The 26,128-nt window shown below is 42.2% G+C and overlaps 1 protein-coding gene across 6 annotated transcripts in view; it reads right to left on the bottom strand.

The window, feature by feature from the left end:
* Positions 1-26,128, bottom strand: part of ARHGEF7 (Rho guanine nucleotide exchange factor 7) — a 193,372-nt gene that overhangs the window by 62,286 nt on the left and 104,958 nt on the right. For all 6 annotated transcript variants that reach the window (XM_048855274.2, XM_048855282.2, XM_048855289.2 and 3 more), the window contains 3 exons: positions 15,753-15,847; positions 15,265-15,360; positions 3,209-3,331 (listed from right to left, as the gene is read on the bottom strand). In XM_048855274.2, the coding sequence (XP_048711231.1) occupies positions 3,209-3,331; positions 15,265-15,360; positions 15,753-15,847 (314 nt within the window). The remainder of the gene's footprint in view (positions 1-3,208; positions 3,332-15,264; positions 15,361-15,752; positions 15,848-26,128) is intronic.

Genomic DNA, 26,128 nt, shown 5'->3' with positions numbered 1-26,128 from the left:
CTGATCTAAGGGGTTTCTGTTGTTCTGTAAGAGAGGTCAACAGTTTTGGAGTTGCACTGTTAAATTTAACTTCTTGCTTCTTTATGGTAGATTTTGAAAACAGTATTTTCGATGGCATACGTTGTGGTCTGCTATAGCAGGGTTTAATAAAAGAAAAAGCACTAAACATTTTAAATGGAGGCGTAGCAAGGTGGAGAGGCCTCCCACCGAGACTCACAGGTAGGAACCACTCCCCGCCCTCTAGTGGGTGGAGCCAGGCTGGGCCTGCCCTTGTGCTGGAAGCAAAGGGGCAGAACGGGAAGTATAAGACATGGGGCCTCCAGCTCAGTTGGGCCAGAGCCAGGGACGGAGTTGGATGCCTCTGCCTTGCTGCTGGGCCCTGGGCCAGGGACTGAGCTGTGCCAACCCCTACCCCCGGAGGAGGACCCTGAGGGAGGGGAATTGCTGAGGCTGCCATCGGCCAAATACCTCGAGGAGCTGCTGGGACTGCCGGCTGCCGAGTTCCCCAAAGAGACTGAGGACCCAAGAGCAACAAAGCCCTATGAACAAGGAGGGATAGGAAGTAGCCCAGGGAAACCAGACATTATTCTGGCTGTGTTGTCAAAACCAGAGCCAGCATGTTCTGGCAGGATCCACGCTGACCCAGTGGCAGGACTGCTCGCCACTGGTATGGCCCTGGGCTGGGACACGGGGGAATAGGGTGGGGCTGGGCCTCCTACCCCTGGTGCCAACCCCACCCCTGGGGTGGCAGCCTCCCCACCTTAGGCTGGACAGCCTGTCTGTGTTTGCCGTCTGCCTCAGCCAGGGATCTGGGCTAAAGACTGCCAATTGCCCTGCCCCATGCCAAGGGGCCAGGGTCCTAGACTCTTTGATGACACTTACTGTGCTAATCCCCTGGCAATTGACTATCAGCCGTTAGGTGGTGTAGCAAGGTGGAATGGCCTCCTTCAGCGACTGACAGGGAGGACCCACTCTAAACCACTACAGGAGGCAATTACAAATCCAAAGTTCATATTTCCATTGACACATCTCATTCAAACAGACAAAACAACATGCTAAACGGGAGCTCATTCATCAGGACATGCTTCCCTTTGCTCTCTGCCTCTGGCAAACAGTCAGATTACCTTGAAACTAGCTGCATGCCTACAGTGTATTATTTGATTGTTCTATGGTATTTTTGATGACTTCCATAGGGATTCACAAAGTTGATTTTACAGACCAGAAAGGGACTGCAATATCTTTTATCTGGGTGATACCTTCCAGAAGCAGCATTTCTTCTTCTCCCCAGTAACACAACTATAATCTTCCCCCATTATAAACATTTTATCTGTAATTCTAAAGGCACCAGTTTTCTCCTCTGTTCTCTGAACAGTTTTGAAGCACGGGATAAATTTTTCCCCTACACATAGCCAAATCTTAAGAAATATATCTGTTCACTTTGCTATCAATTGCCAAGTCCTATTTACATGGAATCCCAGCCTGGCATGTGGGAAGATGGCAGAGGCACTAACTACTTAGCAGAAAATGTGAGAAAGTCCTTAGGCTGAACAAGATTATTAAAAATCCTGGACGCGTATTGTCTGAATACTTCACAGTGTACAGAGAATGCCAGCTGAGACTAGTCATCAGCAAGAAAAAAAAATTACAGCATTTTATACATTTTATTTTCCTTCCTCTTCACCTCCCATACAGAGTACTCTGTCACTGTTTGCTTTCACTGTAACACACAGCAAGCATTTCAGTTTGTTCTTTCACAAACACAAAACATTAGAAAACCTTAGTTAAGGAGGAAGTTGGGGTCAGGTCACCTGTATCAAATGATTCAAAGGTTTACATTTTACATGATTGTGAATGAATAAGAGGCATGACTAGACCATAGAACATATTACTGAAAAACGAATATTGTTGAAAATGAAGGCCTCAGTCATGTCTGACTTTGCACAGGGAAGGTGGAGAGGTTGCAAAGAGCCTTTTTCCCTGGCTCATTGCCAAGGGCAAAAATTCTGGAGGGAAGTACAGGCAGTGCTCCCTGCTTGCTCCCCTATGGCTTCTAACTTCATGGAGAAGGGCAGGGTAGGATGGCTATGGTTCTCTGACTCATGCCCACAGCAGCCACCAAAGCTTCCTAGACTTCCAAGGCGAACACACACTCAGCCCCTTGAAAAGTTACTGGAACAAATACCACAGCATTTGCTTCTCAGGAATTCTTAGGAGGAGATCCAGTTGCAGGACAGCTCCCCACCTTTACTAGAATGCGGCTGTGGCTTAAATGCAACAGTCTAGCTCCAAACTTTCTTCCTCTGTAAGACACGGTGCCTGCAACTGTGCTATACATGAATGGGGCCCTAAACATAGCCAAACAACCTCAGCAGCTAAAGGTAGTCATGTTAGCTCAAATGCTTGTTTCTGACAAACAAGAGATGATCATTTTGTAAACTATACAAAATTAAGGCCCTGATCCTGCAACACCTATGCACGTATTACCTATAGTCACATAAATCGTGACACTGACTTCATTAGAGTGAAGTTGAAAATAAATATAAAATGTTTTCAGAACTATTAAGTTAACATTTTCTGAATGCTTTCCATGCAAATTTATTGCTCTCAAAATGTAAGATCCAAGTTCTAATTCCAGTATGTGGAAATGCACACCACCTCTTACTGTATGGAAAAATTAGCATTTCACATGTGTGTGGAAAGGTATCAATTTTTTCAAGGCATGTCATGATTTATGCTTATGCATCTGAGATTAGACTCTAGCCCTGCACTTGGTCTTTCCAGAAGCTGGAAGGTTAGATCTCCAACACAACCCTTCAACAGTTAAGATACAGATGGCAGACAGTAGAAAGTTACAGAAACCAAAATCAGTCATGCCAGAACTTTCAAAATCAACAACATTTTCACACAGATGCTCTCAAAACTAAGATAATATGTACTACTGTTTCCTTTACATGTTGACAGTTTATGTGCATTCTTTAGGTTATAAAAATCTTCTCAAAGAATAGTTTTCCAGAGAGTGATACAATGGCCCTGGGTGTGCAGAATAGCTTTGGTTTGGTTAAACAGGCTACAATGCAATGAGCACTCACCAAAAAGGCTGTAGGGTATTTAAAGTAAGTGCACCTATCAGCTTTTTTTTAAAATTACATACTTCTTATTTTAATCACTTTTTCTGTAGGAGTTTTAATTGACTATAAAATAAACATACCTGTGTTCTGTGAGAACATTTACTGCTGACGGGTGGTTGGCACAGTATGCAAGGTATAAGTTTTTCATTTGTGGCATTAAATTTAGAAAGCATCCTCCAACCCTTTGCTGAGCTTCAGGCAACCTAAAGTAAGTGACATAAAGGAAGATTAAATTATAGTAGCACTATCAAGACAAAACAAAAGACTTAAACAGCAAGAACATGTTACACTTTGAGAAAGGTGACCTCAAATTACTCTACAACCATCAGTCTATCACAGAATCAGTAACTACAAATATCTTCCTCTCCCAATGATTCTACCCTATAATCTCCATATATTGCCATGCAAAGCTATGTCACCATACTGTAGGCAGAATGTACAGTGACACTTATAATTAAGGCTACAATTTAATCGTGGGTATTTTTAGTAAAAGTCATGGACCGGTCACAGGCAATAACCAAAAAGTTACGGGCTGGTGACCTGTCCATGACTTTTACTAAAAATACTCCTAATTAAATCTTAAGGTGTGTGTCTGTGTGGCTTCCAGGGATGCTGCTGATCCTGGGGGGAGGGGCACTCCAGGCCCCCAGCTGCTGGGGTAGTGGGGTGGCCCGGGGCCCCACCACCACTGCTGCTGCTCTGGGCAGTGGGTGGCCAGGGGCCCTGCCGCTGCTGCAATCCGTGACCTCCATGAAAGACTCGCAGCCTTACTCATCATTAAAGGTAGTCTTCGGCGGGATCTTCACATCAAAGTTGTACTGGTATGATAACGTCAGTCAGGGGTCTGATATTTTTGCCAATATAGTTATACTTGTTCAAGCCCTAGTATGGATGTAGCTATACCAGAATAAAGGTGCCTTACACTGGTATAGTTACCCCTCTCCCCCGAGTGGAATAGTTATACTGGTTTAAAGGACCTTTACACAGATATAACTGTGTTTACACTAACTTAACAACAAGTTGTAAAGTGGTACAACTTTCTATTGTAGACAAGGCCTTTGTCAGTTGTTCATAAACCTTTTCAATCATTTACTTTTTAGGGTGGAATTTCCCGTGTTTGGTTTCTGCATGAGGGTGAATTTGGCTGAAAAGTTTCAACAAAAACAATTTATCAACCCCAGCACTAATTCCAGCACCACTGCCTACCAGGACTGCTGTGATGGGAATCCAAGCCTTTGGCACTCTGGATCTCCAAGTTCTTGGAGCCTGGACAGAGCCCAACCACTGCCCCAGTCAGGCAGCTCCCCGCTCAGACTCCCTCCCAGGGAGGGCGGCGGAACACGATGTGGGGACAGGCGCAGCGGGAGGAGAGCGCCCCCTACAGGTAACGTGCAGTGGAGAGAGCGCGGTGGCCTCGAGCTGGGTGCGCAGGGGTTGCTGAAGGAGGCGGGGGGGAGGGGACGGGACAGATGCATGACCGGTCATGTGACCTCCCCTTTAGATCGCTCCCCCATTCATCTATGGCAGGGCGCACTCAGGGGAGGGGGCAGGGCGGGAAGAGGCAGGGTGGGGCTTTGGGGGAAGGGGTGGAGTGAGGATAGGGCTGGGGATGGAGTGGGGGTGGAGCACACCACAGAGAATCAGAAAGTCGGCTCCTGTGCTTCGGACTCCCTGGTATTTAAACACACCCCTCTCCCAGAACTGCACCCCAAAGGTGGCAAGCTTCTGGTTTACAGCTGAACTCTCTCAGGTGTACCCAGCAGTTGGTGAAGCAGAAAGAACACACATTTTGTCCAGTTTAACATCTTTACTCTCTTTGTATTCCTACTCATGTAAAGCACAAGATAGTACAAAGCATACTCATAAAACGTCCCTCATGTGCTAGTTCACCCTTTCCTTGTGCAACCATCCGGGTCCAGGCAGACAGCCAGGGTCCTCTACCCCCTTGCCCACCCACCCTGCCCCTCCTTCACCTTAATCTGTTGCAAAATAGCTCTCTCCCCTAGTTCCCTCCTCTGAGTCCCTTAATACACTTCTGTTTCTTTCATTCTGCCTCCTGGAAACTTTCCATTGCTTCTAAATCCCCCTCTCTTCAGATAAGAGGAGGAAGTGTCTTTTCCCAGCTAGAGCCAACCCACTGTCCCAACCTGTTTTGCTTTGAACAGACCATCCTTGTGGGCTGATCCCTCACTATTGTCTCTGGCCAGGCAGAAGCAGGATACAACCTTGTTAATTCATGGCTGATCCACAAACATACAGGCTTTCCATGACAGTAATTTCATGATGCAATTTCATGAAGTCATGCACCATTTAGAAGTGGTACAGACAGTACCCCAAACAGTCACAATGGCATTGGAGAATAACTGAGAGGCCTGTCTGCCCTCCTCAGCTGGTTTTTGGGGGAAAGGAGTGCATCTCTCAGCCATCTGAAGAAATAACAGCTGTTCTTGTGGATTTCCTTGTAGCATTTTTTCTGTCTGGACCCAAGGTCCCTTTAATAATTCTAATCTGGAGTTAACTGAACATATCTGATCACAGGCACCGACTTTCATTTTTCTGGGTGGGTGCCTCAGCCCCACTCTACCCCTTCCCCTAAGGCCCCACCCTAGCTCCGCCTCTTCCTGCCCCCTCTCCCCAGCGCCTCCAACCTGCCACTGAACAGCTGATCAGCGAGTGTCTGGTGGGTGCTGAGCACCCTTTTTTTTTCTTTTCTGTGAGCGATCCAGCCCCGGAGCATTCACAGAGTCAGCGCCTATGCTTCTGATCTAACCTCAGAGTGCTCAACAAAAATCTCGAAGCACCTAATACCAAGATGACTCAACAGCACAGTTCTACATCCTCGTGGGAGTACAAGCATATGTCACCCTGTTAGCATCCTATGTGGATTTGTGGTAATGTAAAAACACTCCATTTAAGGTAGGACAGTTAAATAGAAAATATAAAAACGATTATATATATACTTGGTGGGGTGGGAGGAAGGATGCAAATAGGTAACAGAATGTTTGGAACATTATGAGGGGAATATGTTCAGAAGTAGTAGCCTTAGGGATTGTCTACACTGCCCCACAACTTGGACTAAGGGGGTGTGAATACCAAAGCACAGCTCTGTAACTCTCCCAAGTGGACACTGCAAGTAAAAACTAAAAGGTTCCTTGTTCACGTTAACATAGTTCTGACTGAAGATGATTTTCTTCGTAAGAGGGTCATACAATTAATATCAGTAAAATCAACATTCCTACCCCAGTATAAGGATATATAGTGAACCAACAAAAATAATCATAACTACAGCATAATTTTTTTCACGTTATTTCAAAGCCACACAGGCTTGGTCTTTACCAGGAAAATGACATGCCACTAACAATGTTTGTTGGCAACAGGCCACCCCCTCACCCCCTGAATTGCTGCTGAAAAAGGATTTCTTGGTCTCTCTCAATATTGTTTTCTGTTTACCTGACACATTTTTGATAATTTTTCCACACAGAGACATCAAATTACCTGTACCTTCCCCTCAGACATTCTGTACTTTTACCAAAAGACCATGAAATTATTCTCTACTGTACATTTTTAGAGGCATTGTAATATTAGTCTATACATTCCCCACCGACATCAGCTAATTAACATACAACACACAATGTGAGACAGTTGGTAACCCATTTCCTTTGACTTTTCTAGATCATGCATCAGTCATTAATATTTTTCTATTATTTTGCAGGAGCAATGAATACATTAACTATTATAATGAGCATGTCATTTTTATCTCCTTTAGCTGTTGAAGAACAAAGGTTAATATCTGTCACCACATCGCATGAAGCTATTAGCAATTAGCATGTTCAAATCCAATAAAGATGATAGTTATTTTATATAATTTATTCTCAAGTTGACATTCCATTAGTATTCTCATATGTTTGGTATTGTAATTAAAAAGCAATTACAGGAATTAAAAATACTCAACAGATGTATGTATATAACATACACACAAATGATTTAGAAATGACAATTTTTCTCTGCTAGCCAAGTTATAGTTAAGGGTCTGTCAATAGATCTATTACAAATGACAGTGTTATGGTTTTGGGGTTTTGGTTTTTTTTTTAGCTCTATGAAGTTTCAAGATAATATAATTTTTGAAGTATCAAGTCTCAGACCAACAGCTACTTTATTTTCAGAGAAATTTTGAATTAAAGTACAGTAGTGTGACAGTTTGAGTTATGAGAGGACCAAAAATGTATATTTACTCTCTATATGAAATTATAAGGTCTAATACACAACCTGCATTGTTGCACATTTACTATACCAGCTGACCTATGACTACATAGGAGTGTATCTGTAGATTACAGTTACTCATTATGAGATATATGAGGACTAGCCTCAATGATATTACTTAGGGTTAAAATGGAACACTATTCCCTGATTTTTCAAAAATAGTGACTAAAAGTGGGATATGCAGTAGCTCAGTCACAATCTTTTCATGAGTCTGGACGGCCAGGACCATGAGCTATATCTAAGACTAGACTGGCACCCAGAATAGACAGTAATATTAGTATTATATGCCACTAAATCCTATATTGAAGGACCTATGTATTTTGCAGAATACTGGACCTAAATTCTGCTGCAAGGACTCTGGATACCGCAATACTCCGGTGAAGATCTTAGAAATGTGGTAGCTTCAGACACATTTTTTTTAAATTTAGTTTTTTATAGAATTAAATATAACAATAAATACAACTAGTACTGCAGACCCATTGTTATTTAATTTATGCTGTCCCCACACTTCCAGTTTTCAAAACATCACATGTACAAGATGTCAGAGGAAAGCTGGAGGTTGTGGCAATTGAGTAAGGCTGTTGGCACTCGAGGATGCAGTTTGGGATAGTGGAATAAACACATTAACTCAGAGGTCCCCAAACTTTGGGCCGCACCGCCCTAGGGGGCGCAGAGGAACATCTGGCAGGGCGTGGCAGGGTCTAGGCCAGCTCCCATGGGACCTGCTCTGCCCCTAGTTCTGCTCTGGTCCTGCCAGTAGCTGTGTCCCCAGCTCCTGGCCCTGTTCCCAGCGGCTCCGTTCCTGGCCTGGGACCAAGGCTGGGGACGGGGCCAGGAGCGAAACCCCACCTGGCCACAGGTCCGGCTGCCAGCCCCCACCACAGCCCGGCTGTGGCTCTGCTCCCGCCACTGCACTCAGCCTCAGATCCACCCACAGCTGCGGCCCCAGGCTCGGCCCCCTTATCCCTGTCCAGAACCCCCTCCCCGCGCAGGTAAGGGGCGGAGCGACCCTCAAAAGTTTGGGGACCACTGCATTAACTGGATGTTGATGTTTATATTGTCACGTTTAGGTTTCACAATTAATAACTCATTGTGAGGAATGGAAGGAGGCATTTCACACTTCTCCAAGCTATCGTTTTAGGCTGCCTACAAACTCAGGAAGAACTGTATTTGTTTACAATTCAATTCACATTTTCAAGGTTTTCTTCGTGATTATGAGAAGGTTTCAGTTAAAGCCATCCTTCTTCAACCATTGCCCTTACTGGCCCTTCTACTCCTCTCTCACTCACACTTTTACACACACACACACACACTCACTCTTAAGTGGTATATCATAGACAATTTGTGGACCTCACTCAACTCCACCCAATAATCATATTCCCGCTTCCCTTAGATACTATTCAGTGAAACCAAAATGAGACAACAGGCTGGGCAAAATCTGTAGAGACAGCATTGTTTAACTTAATTTAAATCTAGCACTAGGAAGAATCCTGAAGTGTAGGTTAGTTAGGATCTTTTCAAACACTGCACTTTTACTGTCACTTACCTGATGAAGAGAGAAGTACTGTAACCCTAAAAGAATTTATCTGATGGCAGCAACTGCCCAGGCAGCCAGACGAGAAATGTCTGTGGGGCACCACATTGTCTATGCTGTAATATAAGTGTCCGGAAGCAAGTTTAAGGAGGACAACCCTTCTATAGAACACAAGAGAAACTTCCAGAATGCTGCAAACGAAAAAATCAAACTACCCCGCAAAGATTAGATTCCAAAACACTGGAGATTTTGCCATGCCAAAAAATCCTACAACAAACCACAACTTTATCAAGCTGCTAAGGCGTGTGTGTTCTGTAATAATCTAATTTACACCAGTAGCAGGATTAAACAAGTTAGATAGCAAGCTGCCTGAAAAGACACTTAACAATGCACTGGAAAATCTCTGTTGTTGAGATACGAACCAATGAACCTTTTGCAAGCAACTCAAAGGACAGAAAAAAAATGAACCTACTTGAAAAGAGGAAATGATATTCAATTTATTTCCATTCTCATGCATGTCAATATGTCACATTATTTAGGCTGGCAATACTAACATAAAAACTATTTAAAATTACTGGCAGAGTGTCTGCATTTGGTCATTTGTGTACATCTCATCTTTTCACTGTACACTGCAACATGAAGTGCCTGAACGATGAAACCTTAAGATCCCTGCCAAAAAATAAAATGGTAAACCTATTTTGAGCCTAGAAGCTGCTGTCAGTTTATAGAGCAGGTTTGCCAGCCAAAACAACATGGCAAGTTGACAAAAATCAAGACATCATGGCAGGCATTCTTCTACACTACAGGAGTTATGATGGATTGGATTGAAACAGCAGGAAGTCAGCAACTCAAGTCAGTACACAAGGATGAAAATTAAATTGAAAATACAAGTTGGTATTGCCAATGTGTTGATGAGGAGAATATAAAACAGAACATTTGCAATCTTCTGTAGTCCTGGGGCATTGTTTCCTCTGCCCACCTACCAGCATCTGTTATGTTCTCAATATATTACACAGTAGCATTATTTTAAGTAGCAAGAACAGGAAATAAAGGACATTACAGGAAGGTGATCTGATACAGTTTAAATCAGGTAGCAAAGTCTAAATAATTGTCTTTGTGTAATTTTAAATGCTGAAAATCATCACACTAATCTATATGTCAGAGGTACACAAACTGGCATTATTATATGGTAAAGGAGAAGAATAGACAGGCCTGTAACCAGAGCTGATCCAGAGAATAGAAGGGTGTGCTGTCTTCCAGGTGCTAAGATACAGGATGTAGACCTGAGGTTCAAAAGGATCCTAAAGGGAGCAGGAAAGAATCCCCTAATTATCCTTCATGTGGGAACAAATGACACGGATAGATTCTCACTGGAAAGTATTAAGGGAGACTATGCTAGGCTGGGGAAGATGCTTAAGGAAATCGAGGCTCAGGTGATCTTTAGTGGGATTCTGCCTGTTCCTAGAGAAGGGCAACAAAGGTGTGACAAGATTCTGACTATCAACAGATGGCTTAGGCAGTGGTGCTATAAGGAGGACTTTGGGACGTATGGCTACTGGGAGGCATTCATGGACAGAGGACAGTTCTCTCAGGATGGACTTCATCTGAGTAGGGAAGGAAATAGACTTCTAGGATGGAGGCCGGCACAACTGATTAAGAGAGCTTTAAACTAGGAATCTGGGGAAGATGGCTGGGAGATGTCCAGGTAATCTCCACGACGGATTTTAGCATTGAGAGGGAAGAAAACAAAGTAAGAAAGGTTACAGCCATGGGTAGGAGAATGTATATAAGGAGGAAGGGCAGTGTGGATACCAGTCTAATAGGTTATACTGGCTGTAGAATGACCGTGCCTAATAGGGTACAGAATGTGAGCGAGGCCAAACAGCAAAAATTAAGATGTTTGTACACCAGTGCGAGGAGCCTAGGTAACAAAATGGAGGAACGAGAGCTACTGGTGCAGGAAGTGAAACCAGATATTATAGGGATAACAGAAACATGGTGGAATAGTAGTCATGACTGGACTACAGGTATTGAAGGGTATGTGCTGTTTAGGAAAGACCGAAATAAAGGTAAAGGTGGTGGAGTAGCACTGTATATCAATGATGAGGTAGAATGTAAAGAAATAAGAAGCGATGGAATGGATAAGACAGAGTCTGTCTGGGCAAAAATTACATTGGGGAAGAAAACTACTAAAGCCTCCCTTGGGATAGTGCTTGGGGTGTGCTATAGACCGCCGGGATCTAATTTGGATATGGATAGAGCCCTTTTTAATAAAGTAAATACTAATGGAAACTGCGTGATCATGGGAGACTTTAACTTCCCAGATACAGACTGGAGGACGAGTGCTAATAATAATAATAGGGCTCAGATTTTCCTAGATGCGATAGCTGATGGATTCCTACATCAAGTAGTTGCTGAACCGACTAGAGGGGATGCCATTTTAGATTTGGTTTTGATGAATAGTGAGGACCTCATAGAAGAAATGGTTGTAGGGGATAATCTTGGTTCAAGTGATCATGAGCTAATTCAGTTCAAACTGAACGGAAGGATTAACAAAAATAAATCTGCAACTAGGGTTTTTGATTTCAAAAGGGCTGACTTTCAAAAATTAAGGAAATTAGTTAGGAAAGTGGATTGGACTGAAGAATTTATGGATCTAAAGGTAGAGGAGGCCTGGGATTACTTTAAATCAAAGCTGCAGAAGCTGTCAGAAGCCTGCATCCCAAGAAAGGGGAAAAAATTCATAGGCAGGAGTTGTAGACCAAGCTGGATGAGCAAGCATCCTAGAAAGGTGATTAAGAAAAAGCAGAAAGCATACAGGGAGTGGAAGATGGGAGGGATCAGCAAGGAAAGCTACCTTATTAAGGTCAGAACATGAAGGGATAAAATGAGAAAGGCCAAAAGCCATGTGGAGTTGGACCTTGCAAAGGGAATTAAAACCAATAGTAAAAGGTTCTATAGCCATATAAATAAGAAGAAAACAAAGAAAGAAGAAGTGGGACCGCTAAGCACTGAGGATGGAGTGGAAGTTAAGGATATTCTAGGCATGGCCCAATATCTAAACAAATACTTTGCCTCAGTCTTTAATAAGGCTAAAGAGGATCTTAGGGATAATGGTAGCATGACAAATGGGAATGAGGATATGGAGGTAGATATTACCATATCTGAGGTAGAAGCGAAACTCAAACAGCTTAATGGGACTAAATCGGGGGGCCCAAATAATCTTCATCCAAGAATATTAAAGGAATTGGCACCTGAAATTGCAAGCCCATTAGCAAGAATTTTTTATCAATCTGTAAACTCTGGAGTTGTACCGTATGATTGAAGAATTGCTAACATAGTTCCTATTTTTAAGAAAGGGAAAAAAAGTGATCCGGGTAACTACAGGCCTGTTAGTTTGACATCTGTAGTATGCATGGTCTTGGAAAAAATTTTGAAGGAGAAAGTAGTTAAGGACATTGAGGTTAATGCTAATTGGGACAAAATACAACATGGTTTTACAAAAGGTAGATCATGTCAAACCAACCTGATCTCCTTCTTTGAGAAAGTAACAGATTTTTTAGACAAAGGAAATGCAGTGGCTCTAATTTACCTAGATTTCAGTAAGGCGTTTGATACCGTGCCACGTCGGGAATTATTAGTTAAATTGGAAAAGATGGGGATCAATATGAACACTGAAAGGTGGATAAGGAATTGGTTAAAGGGGAGACTACAACAGGTCCTACTGAAAGGTGAACTGTCAGGCTGGAGGGAGGTTACCAGTGGAGTTCCTCAAGGATCAGTTTTGGGACCAATCTTATTTAATCTTTTTATTACTGACCTCGGCACAAAAAGCGGGAGTATGCTAATAAAGTTTGCGGATGATACAAGGCTGGGAGGTATTGCCAATTTAGAGAAGGACCGGGATATCATACAGGAGGATTTGGATGACCTTGTAAACTGGAGTAATAGTAATAGGATGAAATTTAATAGTGAGAAGTGTAAGGTCATGCATTTAGGGATTAATAACAAGAATTTTAGTTATAAGCTGGGGACGCATCAATTAGAAGTAACGGAGGAGGAGAAGGACCTTGGAGTATTGATCATAGGATGACTATGAGTCGCCAACGTGATATGGCTGTGAAAAAAGCTAATGCGGTCTTGGGATGCATCAGAAGAGGTATTTCCAGTAGGGATAAGGAGGTTTTAGTACCATTATACAAGGCACTGGTGAGACCTCACCTGGAATACTGTGTGCAGTTCTGGTCTCCCATGTTTAAGAAGGATGAATTCAAACTGGAACAGGTACAGAGAAGGGCTAGTAGGACGATACGAGGAATGGAAAACTTGTCTTATGAAAGGAGATTCAAGGAGCTTGGCTTGTTTAGCCTCACTAAAAGAAGGCTGAGGGGAGATATGATTCCTCTCCTTAAATGTATCAGAGGGATAAATACCACAGAGGGAGAGGAATTATTTAAGCTCAGTACCAATGTGGACACAAGAACAAATGGATATAAACTGGCCACCAGGAAGTTTAGACCTGAAATTAGACGAAGCTTTCTAACCATCAGAGCAGTGAAGTTTAGGAATAGCCTTCCAAGGGAAGCAGTGGGGGCAAAAGATCTATCTGGCTTTAAGATTAAACTCGATAAGTTTATGGAGGAGATTGTATTATGGGATAACATGATTTTGGTAATTAATTGATCTTTAAATATTCATGGTAAATAGGCCTAATGGCCTGTGATGGGATGTTAGATGGGGTGGGATCTGAGTTATCCAGGAAAGAATTTTCTGTAGTATCTGGCTGGTGAATCTTGCCCATATGCTCAGGGTTTAGCTGATTGCCATATATGGGAATCGGGAAGGAATTTTCCTCCAAGGCAGATTGGAAGAGGCCCTGGAGGTTTTTCGCCTTCCTCTGTAGCATGGGGCACGGGTCACTTGCTGGAGGATTCTCTGCTCCTTGAAGTCTTTAAACCACGATTTGAGGACTTCAATAGCTCAGACATAGGTGAGGTTTTTCGCAGGAGTGGGTGGGTGAGATTCTGTGGCCTGCGTTGTGCAGGAGGTCAGACTAGATGATCATAATGGTCCCTTTTGACCTTAGTATCTATGAATCTATGAGATAGGTGTTCTGCTCTCTTATATATATGTAGAATATCTTAACCATCAAAATGCATGAAGAATTACAATATGTACATGCGGAACATTTCACTTAAGTGACCTCCAAAATTCAGCAACCGTTATATTGGCACCCACAGAACTCGGTAACAGAAGTGAAGCAATGAAGTAAAGAGGCATTTAAGAAGGCACGATATAGTTTCTCTCAGGGTTTTATAAATTTACCTAACCCATTCGAGCCAAGGACTAAGGCTACGTGGCCGGGTGAAATGCCTGTCTCCCAAAGCACGAGTGGGGGGAGCACTGCTACAAGAATTCCCCTGTCACCCTGCATGTAGTCCCAAACTCTTCCTTACCCTCTCTCCTTGGTACAAGTTCTCCAGATTTGGATGTGGAGCCAGATGCGGGGAATAGGATAAGGAATTATAGAGAGGGCCATTGCTAAAAGAAACAAGGTTCTTAATTCCTTAAGTGTGCTTAGGTTTTTGTCACCATAAAACTTTCATTCAGAAAGTATTAGCTCATATTCTGTACCATGTAGTACAAGGGCATAAGCAGTAAACATCACATTAACATGTCAACCTAATCCTGCTGGGGGAGGCCTTGATAACCCGATCCGCCCCCCATGGCTGCAGGTTTGGCAGCACTAGGTCTTTTCTGCTCATGGCACAGCCCATATGTAGAGTATGCTACCGAGACCGATGATCCTTCTAATTCCCTCTGTGCCCCTCCCCCTCGATGTGTGAAACAAATGACTAGCAGAGTTCAAGATTTAAACCTATGAACATAATCTTTCCCACACATAGTCCATCTCCTGATTCACACATGCTCTTTTTCTTTTTTTACATTATTTCCCTGCCATTTTCCTCACCTTACACGTTCTCTCCAATCCCAACAATCTTTCTCTCACTCTCGCCAGTGGACAGGGAGAGTTCCCTTCTCTCACAATAAAAGGCCTCTTTCTCTACCAGTAGTACCATCTGCTCAGCTTTGCCTCATCATACATGCAGTGACATAATGCAACATCCCCACTCCCAACCTGCTGCTGCTGCCACTGCTTCTTAAGCAAAGAGCTGAGTGGGTTTTTCAAGCCTAGATTGCTGTAAGAAGATGAACCAACCCTTGAGATGACAGCACTGAAAAATGAAAGTTTCATTTTCCAGAAACAACAGTGTCCCCCAGAATATGCAGAAGAAAGAATTTCCCAACTTTAATTCTGCAGCCTGTTTGTGTAGTACTTACTTGGTGCATTCTTCTAATGACTGTACAAGCATTTGCTGGTAAGAACTGATTTCTTCCAGGTTTCCCATTAAATATGAAGTATTTGCAGAGTTTAATCTGAAGCCAAGAAAAATAAAGCTTAGTAAGCAGCTGCAAGCTCAAAAAAAACCCCAACCTACATATAAAACTTTACTTCTATTTCTGCTTTAATCAAAGTCATAGATTTGACAACAAAAATATGTATTTACTATTATCATTTATTTGCATTACCATAGCGCCTCGGAGCCCTAGTCATGGAGCAGGACCCTACTGTGCTAGGCACTGGACAAAGAGGACAAAAAAACAGACCCTGCACCAATGATCTTACAATCAAAGCCTAAGAGATTATAGGCAAACATTTCAATGCCAAGTGACTACTTAACTGTAAAGCTTGTAAAACTGAAGTTTTGATCATATGAAAAACAAAATCTAAGCCCTAGGTAAATTAAAAGAAAACAAAACACACATACTTTTCACTGACTTGTAACGGTCGCAAGTAGTTTGAAAGCATTGTCTGTAGTTCCTTAGCATATTCATTTTCTGTTTCTAAAATATTTTGTAGCACCTATAATAAATATATGACAATTAGTGACTATTTTGTTATTTTCAAAGAGACATTACAAAATATTTTTTAAAAAGTGAAATATTCTTTTTAGCATTTACTGTAACAAGCATACTGTAAGACCATAAAACTTACCCAAAGAGCTAATAATCAGATACTGAATTAGATTCATACACTGACAATAAGTTGTTAAATATTACGTTTTGCAGCTATTAAACTTTTCCTTCAGATGTCTATGTACCACAAAAGCAGTAAGCCCAAAGGAAGGTTTCATTAAACTTAGCAACAATGTTTCCTGTAGAATTTAAATACCTACACACTGAGCTTTTTCAAAAGTAGGAGAATATTATTGCTTCTATACACTTTAAAACGGTTGAGGGGTTTTCAGAAAATGACAAAAAGTACCAGAAGTTAGCACTAGTCTTTTGAATCCCTTGTTACCATCTATTCTTCTATTGGGATTATTTCCTCAATCTTAATGATTAAAACCAAGGCAGTCACCAAATCTTGACTGCCAAATTTGTTACTGAGTTTACCTGGAAGTGCAATTCTGTGTCTATGAGGACTGTGGGTAAATTTTAAATACACAATGTGATTATTTTAAGATAATTCTGTTTAAAAACACATTACAGAATGTTGACTGAATGTGAATGTAACAGCAGTAAACTACTGCAGAAAAATTACCAGTTTCGGACATAAAACAAAGACAAACAATATGGCACAAGACTTTTTTACATCACATCACCACATGTACATCAACAGCAGTAATTTGGAATAACTTGAAATGTATACAGGAGATCATTCTTTATTAGGCAACCTCCTCTAAAGAGACTGCCCCAAAAGATCCTAAAATGTATTCTGCTCGGTTCTAAGAACATAAGAACGACCATACTGGGTAAGATCAATGATTAACACTAAGTTTTAGTCATGGGTATGTTTAGTAAAAGTAATGGACAGGTCACAGGCAACAAAAAAAAAATTCATGGCCTGTGACCTGTCCATGACTTTTACTATATACCCCATACTAAAACTTGGGTGGGGGGCCGCGGGTGTTCTGGGGGGGCATTCAGAGGTGCTGCGGATGCTGGGAGAGGTGGCCCAGGACCGCACTGGTGCTGGGGAGGTTTGGTGGGGCTCGCAAGCTCCCTACCCGGCTCCGCCATGTGTCCCTGCAGCTCCTAGGCAGCGGAGGGGCCAGGGAGTTTTGCACGCTGCTCCTGCCACAAGCATCGGCCACTGCAGCCAATGGGAGCTGCAGAGGAGGGGGCATGTGAGCATGGGCAGCACACGCAGCTCCCTGTCCCCTCCGCCTAGGAGCTGCAGGGCCATGCCAGTGGGAGACGGGGAGCCCCCCCATCCTGAGAAAAGCACCCCCCCTCTGCTCCTAGCCCCCTCCCACACACCCAAACTGCTGCTGCTGGCCCTGGGGCTGCTCGGCTTGGGCAGCCCCTGAGCCAGCACCCGCCACTGTAGAAGTCACAGAGGTCACGAAATGTCACAGAATCTGTGACCTCCATGACAGACTCACAGCCTAACCAATGATCCATCTAGCCCAGTTCTGGTCTTCCAACAGTGGCCAGTGCAAGATGCTTCAGAGGGAGTGAACAGAACACGGAAATTTATCAAGGAATCCACCCCACCATCCAGTCCCAGTTTCTAGCAGTCAGGGGTTTAGGGACACCCAGAGCATGGCGTTGTTTCCTTGACCTGATGCATTTATAGTAGAAGTCCCTCCTTTGTTAAGCAACCACAGTTCTGTAGCCCCTTCAGACAGGTTTCATTGTCTCCAAAATGTCAATAGATATGCACAGTACAGATTTTACTTACTGGTGATTCAGCAACAGAATGGCCTTTCGTGTCTGAATTAAATATACTTCCCTAAACTTGTTAGAATATTTTATATGTAAAGAAACAGACCATTTTTAAGCTTTTCTGCCTTACAGAATCACAATTAGATTTGTTCTTGCTTTAAACCAATGTAACATGGGTATGTTCTGGATAGTTCTGTGACTTTTAATGCATTGCATGTAAGTTGCCACATTACCTTCTCTCTCGTGTTATATTTGTCTATATTAACATCTAATTTCATCATTTATAATAAGGACTGCACTAAATGCATTATTCACCGTTGTAGTCTATACTCTGTTTTAAGACATAAAAAGCCATTCATGTCTAAATGCAAACCTGATGAAACAAATGACATCTGAACTATTTAAAATGAAGAATTCACTGTTTCTTTCCTTGGTGTCATTGAATTCTGCTTTATTCTCTGAATGGTTCTATTCATCTGAAGGAAAAGAGACCACTTTCGAGTTCATTCTCTTGTTGGAACTCTGAATCCTGACCCAAAGATTAAAATGTCTCCATTCTTCAAGACACCGTGTCAGAGGAATGCCACAGAGAAAGCATTAGCTATTAATTGCGCAGCTAGAACATACAGTACAACATTAGCACACAAACTGTAAGGGGAATAAACGTATTAGTTTTAACGTATTTGGAAAGGGACTAAACAAAGATAAAAACAATAGCTGATCATTACAGAATCACAAACAAGAGTGAACAAGGTTTCATGCAAAAATATAACAAAAAGAGTGCTAAAATAAAATGCATAACACATAGAGCCATTTGCCCTCTCAGGGCTAACTCCAAAATTAATTTTCCCAACACGGCTTTCCCATAAAACAATATGTACACACACAAAACTTTCCAAAGCTGAGAAGAAGGAAGCAGATGAACCAACATCAAGAACATGACATCCTGAACATGACAAAGTGCTCCAGTACCAAAGTGAAAGAAATTTGCTGGAGACTTGAAAAAAGCCTCAGTACCATGGCAGTCTCCATGATACAGCAAATATTCTGAATGTACATTCTGTTTCACAACGTAATAACTGCCTGAAAATCTGGTGACTAAATAATATTAACCTGTACAGAGATCGCTTGATTTTTTTGAAAAAAATCATTTAAAAAGGTAGCAAATATTTCAACATTTTTAAGAATCAATATGCAGCAGTACCCCCAGGAAATTAAAATGCATTGAACAGTCAATATCACTGTGCTGTAAAGCCCTACTCAAAAAGGTAAGTTACCAGATTCACCTACTTCGTTTTAAATCATTCCAAAACTCTACTGGTGCGATGCAATGCTATTAGACATGCACATATTATTAAAAGTCATTTAAAATACATTAAACTTCTCCTTTAGTTGACTTTCCTGTCTGCATAAAGAGTGATGACTGTCATTGTATACAGCATTCTTGTTTCTACTTTGAGAAGCATTTTTTTTAAACCTGGTTCACAGAGATCTAAATGCCATTTTTCTGTGTCACCCTGCCCCCAGCAACTTTCAGTATTACTTACCTACCTCACAAGGAAGTTGTGAGGATTAAATGTCTGTACAGCACTTTGAAGATATAAAGTTCTATAAAGTGCTCAGTATTACAAGTATAGAGTATTACAGTGCCTCTCCAGAGCACTTCTGAATTCCTAATCTCACCACCATGCCTGTATTCTCTAATAATCACCTTTCTTGCCTTTCCTGCTTTCTGCATGTTCTGGCTGCTGCAAGACCCCATGAGACCTCAAAGACCTTGTTCTCAAAGCTCCATCACAACATTTGCACAGATAAATCTGGGTACCAAAGGAACGGGTCGTTTTCATTGAAAGGGCAGCTTTTACAATACGTAACAGTAATGAATGGCATAGAAAGCTGAGCTCATCCAGTGCAAGCTTTCCCTTAGTCACAAGGCATGGAAAAATCAAGCGTGGTTAACAGTTCTGTCACACAAACCCAGTAACCTCCCTAAGGCAAAAACTATCACCCAAAAATGGATTTAAATGACCTACATAGAACTGAGCAACTTTCAAACCACATGAAAAGAAAATCAGATTTTGTTACAACATTAGGGACATGCGGCACATTACCATTTTGTCACACCACTACCATCACTCATCTAAAGCATCACCTCATTATAACAAATAAAAAACATTGTGTACTTTGCTTTTATCACTGGAACTCAATAAGCCACATCCTCAAACATGAACTCCTAAGCAGGGCATGCAAATGTTACACATGCACAAATTCTACATCGACAAGCAAACAAAGGGTACTTGGAGATTTGTAATGAACTATTTTGCACGCGCAAATGCCAGCTGATGCAGCTTGGGAAGTTTGGCGTTATAGAAGGGCTCTCATTTTAAAGCATATAGGAACAAATAATGGAAAATTAGAGTCAGAAAGTGAACTACTGCTTTACCTCGTTTTCCACCCCTAGATCAGTCACTAGAAATCCTCTACTTGAATTTGTGCTATCTGCATATAGTAGACCATTATCTTATAGACTTACATAATAGAGAAATAAAACTTGACACATTAAGCTTTATTATTCTATAATGGTCAACTAGCAAAAGGTGAAAGTACAAATAATTTTTTTTAAAGCCTGTCCTACAGTGATGTCATGTGATAACATGCCCACTTTGCAGCATCTAGTTACTTATTTATCCTTCATTTAAAGTAATGTATTTCATTGTTAATTCTACATCTGGTTCAGATTATGTAGTTCTTAAGTATCCTTATATGTCAAGATGGATGGGCTTTGCATCAAAATAATTCACTGCAATTTATTATTTATATATTCCCCTGCCAAGCACATATCTTGTCCTGCATACTCAATTACATAGTGTAATATGTACTAAATCAAACTTACTTTGAGATCAGAATGTATGAAAACAGTTTATTAATTGCAGATGGTGCTCTATAAATTGATAAAATAAAATAACATGATCAGGGAGGAGTGGGTAGCATATTTGTGGAAAGAGCCCTGAGGTCATCAGATTATGAGATTTTCCACTGCCCTGTCCCATCCTGGAAGGGGAGTTGGCAAAATTTCCCCCACCATATTCAGAGTTTCCTCTGAACTGCACTTTGACTCCTTCCTCCTTCCATGAGGGCTGTCTAGTATCACAACTCCTTCTCCAAAAACCTACTGTGAGGCTTGAACATAAGAACGGCCATACGGGGTCAGACCAAAGGTCCATCTAGCCCAGTATCCTGTCTACCAACAGTGGCCAATGCCAGGTGCCCCAGAGGAAGTGAACCTAACAGGGAAACGTCAAGTGATCCATCCCGTCGCCCATTCCCAGCTTCTGGCAGAGGCTAGGGACACCATCCCTGCCCATCCTGGCTAATGGCCATTGATGGACCTATCCTCCATGAATTTATCTAGTTCTTTTTTTAACCCTGTTATAGTCTTGGCCTTCGCATCATCCTCTGATAAGGAATTCCACAAGTGGACTGTGCGTTGTATGGAAAAAATACTTCCTTTTGTTCGTTTTAAATCTGCTCCCTATTAATTTAATTTGGTGACCCCCTAGTTCTTGTGTTATGAGAAGGACTAAATAACACTTCCTTATTTACTTTCTCCACACCAGTCATGATTTTATAGACCTCTACTATATCCCCGTGGAGATTCCTGCCATGCATCAATATGTTACAAGAACAACATGACTAGAACCCAACAAGCACCACCACATCCAAGCGTGCCAGTTTCCAAACACCCATACAAGAGCTAAGATTTTGGGGCAATCTTGTTCAAGACCAGAGGTTGGAACCGTGGCTATGGGTCTATTGGCATTGTTACACTCTGTCCCTAGGTTAAGTAACGATTCCCAACCTTAACTCCCCTGTAGTTTGCCCATGAAGAGTCCATTTACTTCAGTTTTCTGTAGAGGGGGGAATTTTACCCCTAATACAGATTGACAAATTTAAAAAGTATTCATTGTTTATGAATCAAGTTTCATACCTAGGATAAAATTTTCTGAAAGCTTCAACCAGGTCAAATTTTGATTTGTGTTCATATTTGAAAACCTCATACTAATTAAAACACAAGTAATAAATGTAAAACGCTGATCAAAACAACAGGATCGGTCCTGCTTTGAGCAGGTGGTTGGACTAGATGACCTCCTGAGGTCCCTTCCAACCCTGATATTCTATGATTCTATGAATACAGAGCAATAGGCAGAGTGAAAAGAATTTTAAAAAACTAGACATACCCAAGAGACCAAAATGTATGTGATGTAAACTAACAGCACTACTGCAAAGAATGCTGAGCTTTACATCCTTATTTCAAAGGGACGCTTAGATACTAGCTTCTAAAAGATTTAGTCAAAGTCTAGAAAACTGAATTTCACACCTTGATTATTCTTTTCCCTGTAGTCTCTGCCAATATTAAAGTGCCATTTACTACTATTTATGAAGAAATAAAACTAGAGAGATACAGGTTGCACCTTTGTTCAACATAAATGTTTATACTCTAATAACTTTAGAAAGGTTAATCCTCAGACAATAAATGCAAAATGTATTCTAAGTAAAGGCTGCCATGTTCATAGAATCATAGAATATCAGGGTTGGAAGGGACCTTAGGAGGTCATCTAGTCCAATCCCCTGCTCAAAGCAGGACCAATCCCCAACTAAATCTTCCCAGCCAGGGCTTTGCCAGGCCTGACCTTGAAAACCTCTAAGGAAGGAGATTCCACCACCTCCCTAGGTAATCCATTCCAATACTTCACCACCCTCCTAGTGAAAGTTTTTCCTAACAGCCAACCTAAACCTCCGCCACTGCAACTTGAGACCATTACTCCTCGTTCTGTCATCTGCTACCACTGAGAACAGTCTAGAGCCATCCTCTTTGGAACCCCCTTTCAGGTAGTTGAAAACAGCTATCAAATCCCCCCTCATTCTTCTCTTCTGCAGACTAAATAATCCCAGTTCCCTCAGCCTTTCCTCATAAGTCGTGTGCTCCAGTCCCATAATCATTTTTGTTGCCCTCCGCTGGACTCTTTCCAATTTTTCCACATCCTTCTTGTAGTGTGGGGCCCAAAACTGGACACAGTACTCCACATGAGGCCTCACCACTGCCGAATAGCGGGGATGATCATGTCCCTCTATCTGCTGGCAATGCCCCTACATATGCATCCCAAAATGCCATTGGCCTTCTTGGCAACAAGGGCACACTGTTGACTCATATCCAGCTTCTCATCCACTGTAACCCCTAGGTCCTTTTCTGCAGAACTGCTGCCAAGCCATTCGGTCCCTAGTCTGTAGCGGTGCATGGGATTCTTCCGTCCTAAGTGCAGGACTCTGCACTTGTCCTTGTTGAACATCATCAGATTTCTTTTGGCCCAATCCTCTAACTTGTCTAGGGCCCTCTATATCCTATCCCTACCCTTCAGCGTATCTACCACTCCTCTCAGTTTAGTGTCATCTGCAAACTTGCTGAGGGTGCAATCCACACCATTCTCCAGACCATTAATGAAGATATTGAACAAAACTGGCCCAGGACTGACCCTTGGGGCACTCCGCTTGATACCGGCTGCCAACTAGACATGGAGCCATTGATCACTACCCATTGGGCCCGACGATCTAGCCAGCTATCTATCCACCTTATAGTCCATTCATCCAGCCCATACTTCTTTAACTTGCTGGCAAGAATACTCTGGGAGACAGTGTCAAAAGCTTTGCTAAAGTCAAGGAATATCCACTGCTTTCCCCTCATCCACAGAGCCAGTTATCTCATCAAAGAAGGCAATTAGCTTAGTCAGGCATGACTTGCCCTTGGTGAATCCATGCTGACTGTTCCTGATCACTTTCCTCTCCTCTAAGTGCTTCAGAATTGATTCCTTAAGGACCTGCTCCATGGTTTTTCCAGGGATTGAGGTGAGGCTGACTGGCCTGTATTCCCTGGATCCTCCTTCTTCCCTTTTTTAAAGATGGGCACTACATTAGCCTTTTTCCAGTCATCTGGGACCTCCCCCGATCGCCACGTGTTTTCAAAGATAATGGCCAATGGCTCTGCAATCACATCTACCAACTCCTTTTCCACCCTCGGATGCAGTGCATCCGGTCCCATGGACTTGTGCTCGTCCAGCTTTTCTGAATAGTTCTAAACCACTTCCTTCTCCACAGAGGGCTGGTCACCTCCTCCCCATGCTGTGCTGCCCACTCCAGCAGTCTGGGAGCTGACCTTGTGTGACATTATTGACATAAACTGGGACCGTATAGATCATTGTTGCAACCAAGGTCCTGTAGTGGCACCAAATCTTGCGTAAAGGGGGTCAAATGAGGTGTCTAAGACAAGGTTATGGTTTGCTGGATATGATTATGCTGTCTAGATGTGTGTATCATTTTTATAGTTAAAGTTATGAATACTGGCTCTATACTGTCTGTATTTCAAACTTGTGCTATGCTTCTGGGGAACTCTCCAGACAAGTTGGTGTCAGCTCTGCCTAGCCTGCTTGATGGCCCATTAAGGACCATCAGCTATACAAGTGAGAGAAGGCAGACACGCCTTGTGACTCAGCAAGGTATGCAGGGACATGCCTATGGACAGAACTCTGAGGCTTTTCCAGGCCATGTGATGGACAGCTTGTCTTTGGGACAAAGAAAGCAGAGACCACATGGCAAGGGAATATAAAAAGCTGCTGCAGCTCCTCCATCTTGTCTTCAATCCTGCTTCTTACCTCTGGAGGGACTTTGCTACACTGAAGCTTTGAACCAAGGACTGAAAGACCCATCCCAGCTGTGGATGTATGTACTCCAGAGACTTGATTTGAACCTGCAGTTTATTCTATCACTGCTGCAAGCCTGAACCAAGAACTTTGCTATTACTGTATGTAATTGATTCTAACCAATCCTAGCTCTCATCTATATCTTTTTCCTTTTATGAATAAACCTTTAGATTTTAGATTCTAAAGGATTGGCAACAGCGTGGTTTGTGGGTAAGATCTGATTTGTATATTGACCTGGGTCTGGGGCTTGGTCTTTTGGGATCGAGAGAACCTTTTTCTTTTACTGGAGTATTGGTTTTCAGAACCATTTGTCCCCATAACGAATGGCACTGGTGGTGATACTGGGAAACTGGACTGTCTAAGGGAATTGCTTGTGTGACTCGTGGTTAGCCAGTGGGGTAAAACCAAAGTCTTCTCCATTTGGCTGGTTTGGTTTGCCTTGGTGTGCACAGAAACCCCAGCCTTGGGCTGTAACTGCCCTGCTTTAAGCAATTTGTCCTGAATTGGCACTGTCAGTTGGGTCCTGCCAGAACCAGCATTGTTACACCTTGTTCGTGAAGACAGAGGCAAAAAAAGCATTGAGTACATTAGCTTTTTCCACATCCTCTGTCACTAGGTTGCCTCCCTCATTCAGTAAGGGGCCCACACTTTCTTTGACTTTCTTCTTGTTGCTAACATACCTGAAGAAACCCTTCTTGTTACTCTTAACATCTCTTGCTAGCTGCAACTCCAAGTGTGATTTGACCTTCCTGATTTCACTCCTGCATGCCTGAGCAATATTTTTATACTCCTCCCTGGTCATTTGTCCAATCTTCCACTTCTTGTAAGCCTCTTTTTTGTGTTTAAGATCAGCTAGGATTTCACTGTTAAGCCAAGCTGGTTGCCTGCCATATTTACTATTCTTTCGACACATCGGGATGGTTTGTTCCTGTAACCTCAATAAGGCTTCTTTAAAATACAGCCAGCTCTCCTGGACTCCTTTCCCCCTCACGTTATTCTCCCAGAGGATCCTGCCCATCAGTTCCCTGAGGGAGTCAAGGTCTGCTTTTCTGAACTCCAGGGTCCATACTCTGCAGCTCTCCTTTCTTCCTTGTGTCAGGATCCTGAACTCAACCATCTCATGGTCACTGCCTCTCAGGTTTCCATCCACTTTTGCTTCTCCTACTAATTCTTCTTGGTTTGTGAGCAGACAGACCCATTACCTTGTGCCTAAGGTCACTGAAGAACAAAGTGTGACTTCATGAAAAACATCTCTGGTCCTATTTGGGTGTAAAAATTTCAATTTTGAAACTAAGAATTTTGGAATTTAACTTGGTCAAAGTTTGAATTTCTGAATAAAAAAATATAAGATAGATAATATCCCCTCCCCCCCACTTCTCTCATATTTTGAACAAAGCCAACCCTTTCTCAAGAGGCCCATTTGTGGGTCATAAAATGGCCTGGAACAAACATCTGAATACATTATTGTGAAAATGAGTCAGATTTTTTTCCGTTTTCTTTTTTCATTTTCACATCAACTAGCTATCTAGACCCAACAATATGAAATAAAATAGCTGGGATAAGAGAGAAAAGCCAAAGAGAAATGGCGCTAACTGATTCCTTACTGACAACTTCAAACCATAACAGGATCATGCACATTTCCATGGGATGGTATCATTGAGAAAATCACTTCACAGATCAAAATTTTAAGATTAACATTTTCAAATCAAGGAAAAACACAG

The sequence above is a fragment of the Caretta caretta genome, chromosome 1 (assembly GCF_965140235.1).
Source record: "Caretta caretta isolate rCarCar2 chromosome 1, rCarCar1.hap1, whole genome shotgun sequence".
Classification (NCBI taxonomy): domain Eukaryota; kingdom Metazoa; phylum Chordata; order Testudines; family Cheloniidae; genus Caretta; species Caretta caretta.
The sequence above is the reverse complement of the archived record's forward strand: the minus strand, read 5'-3'. Positions and strand labels throughout refer to the sequence as shown.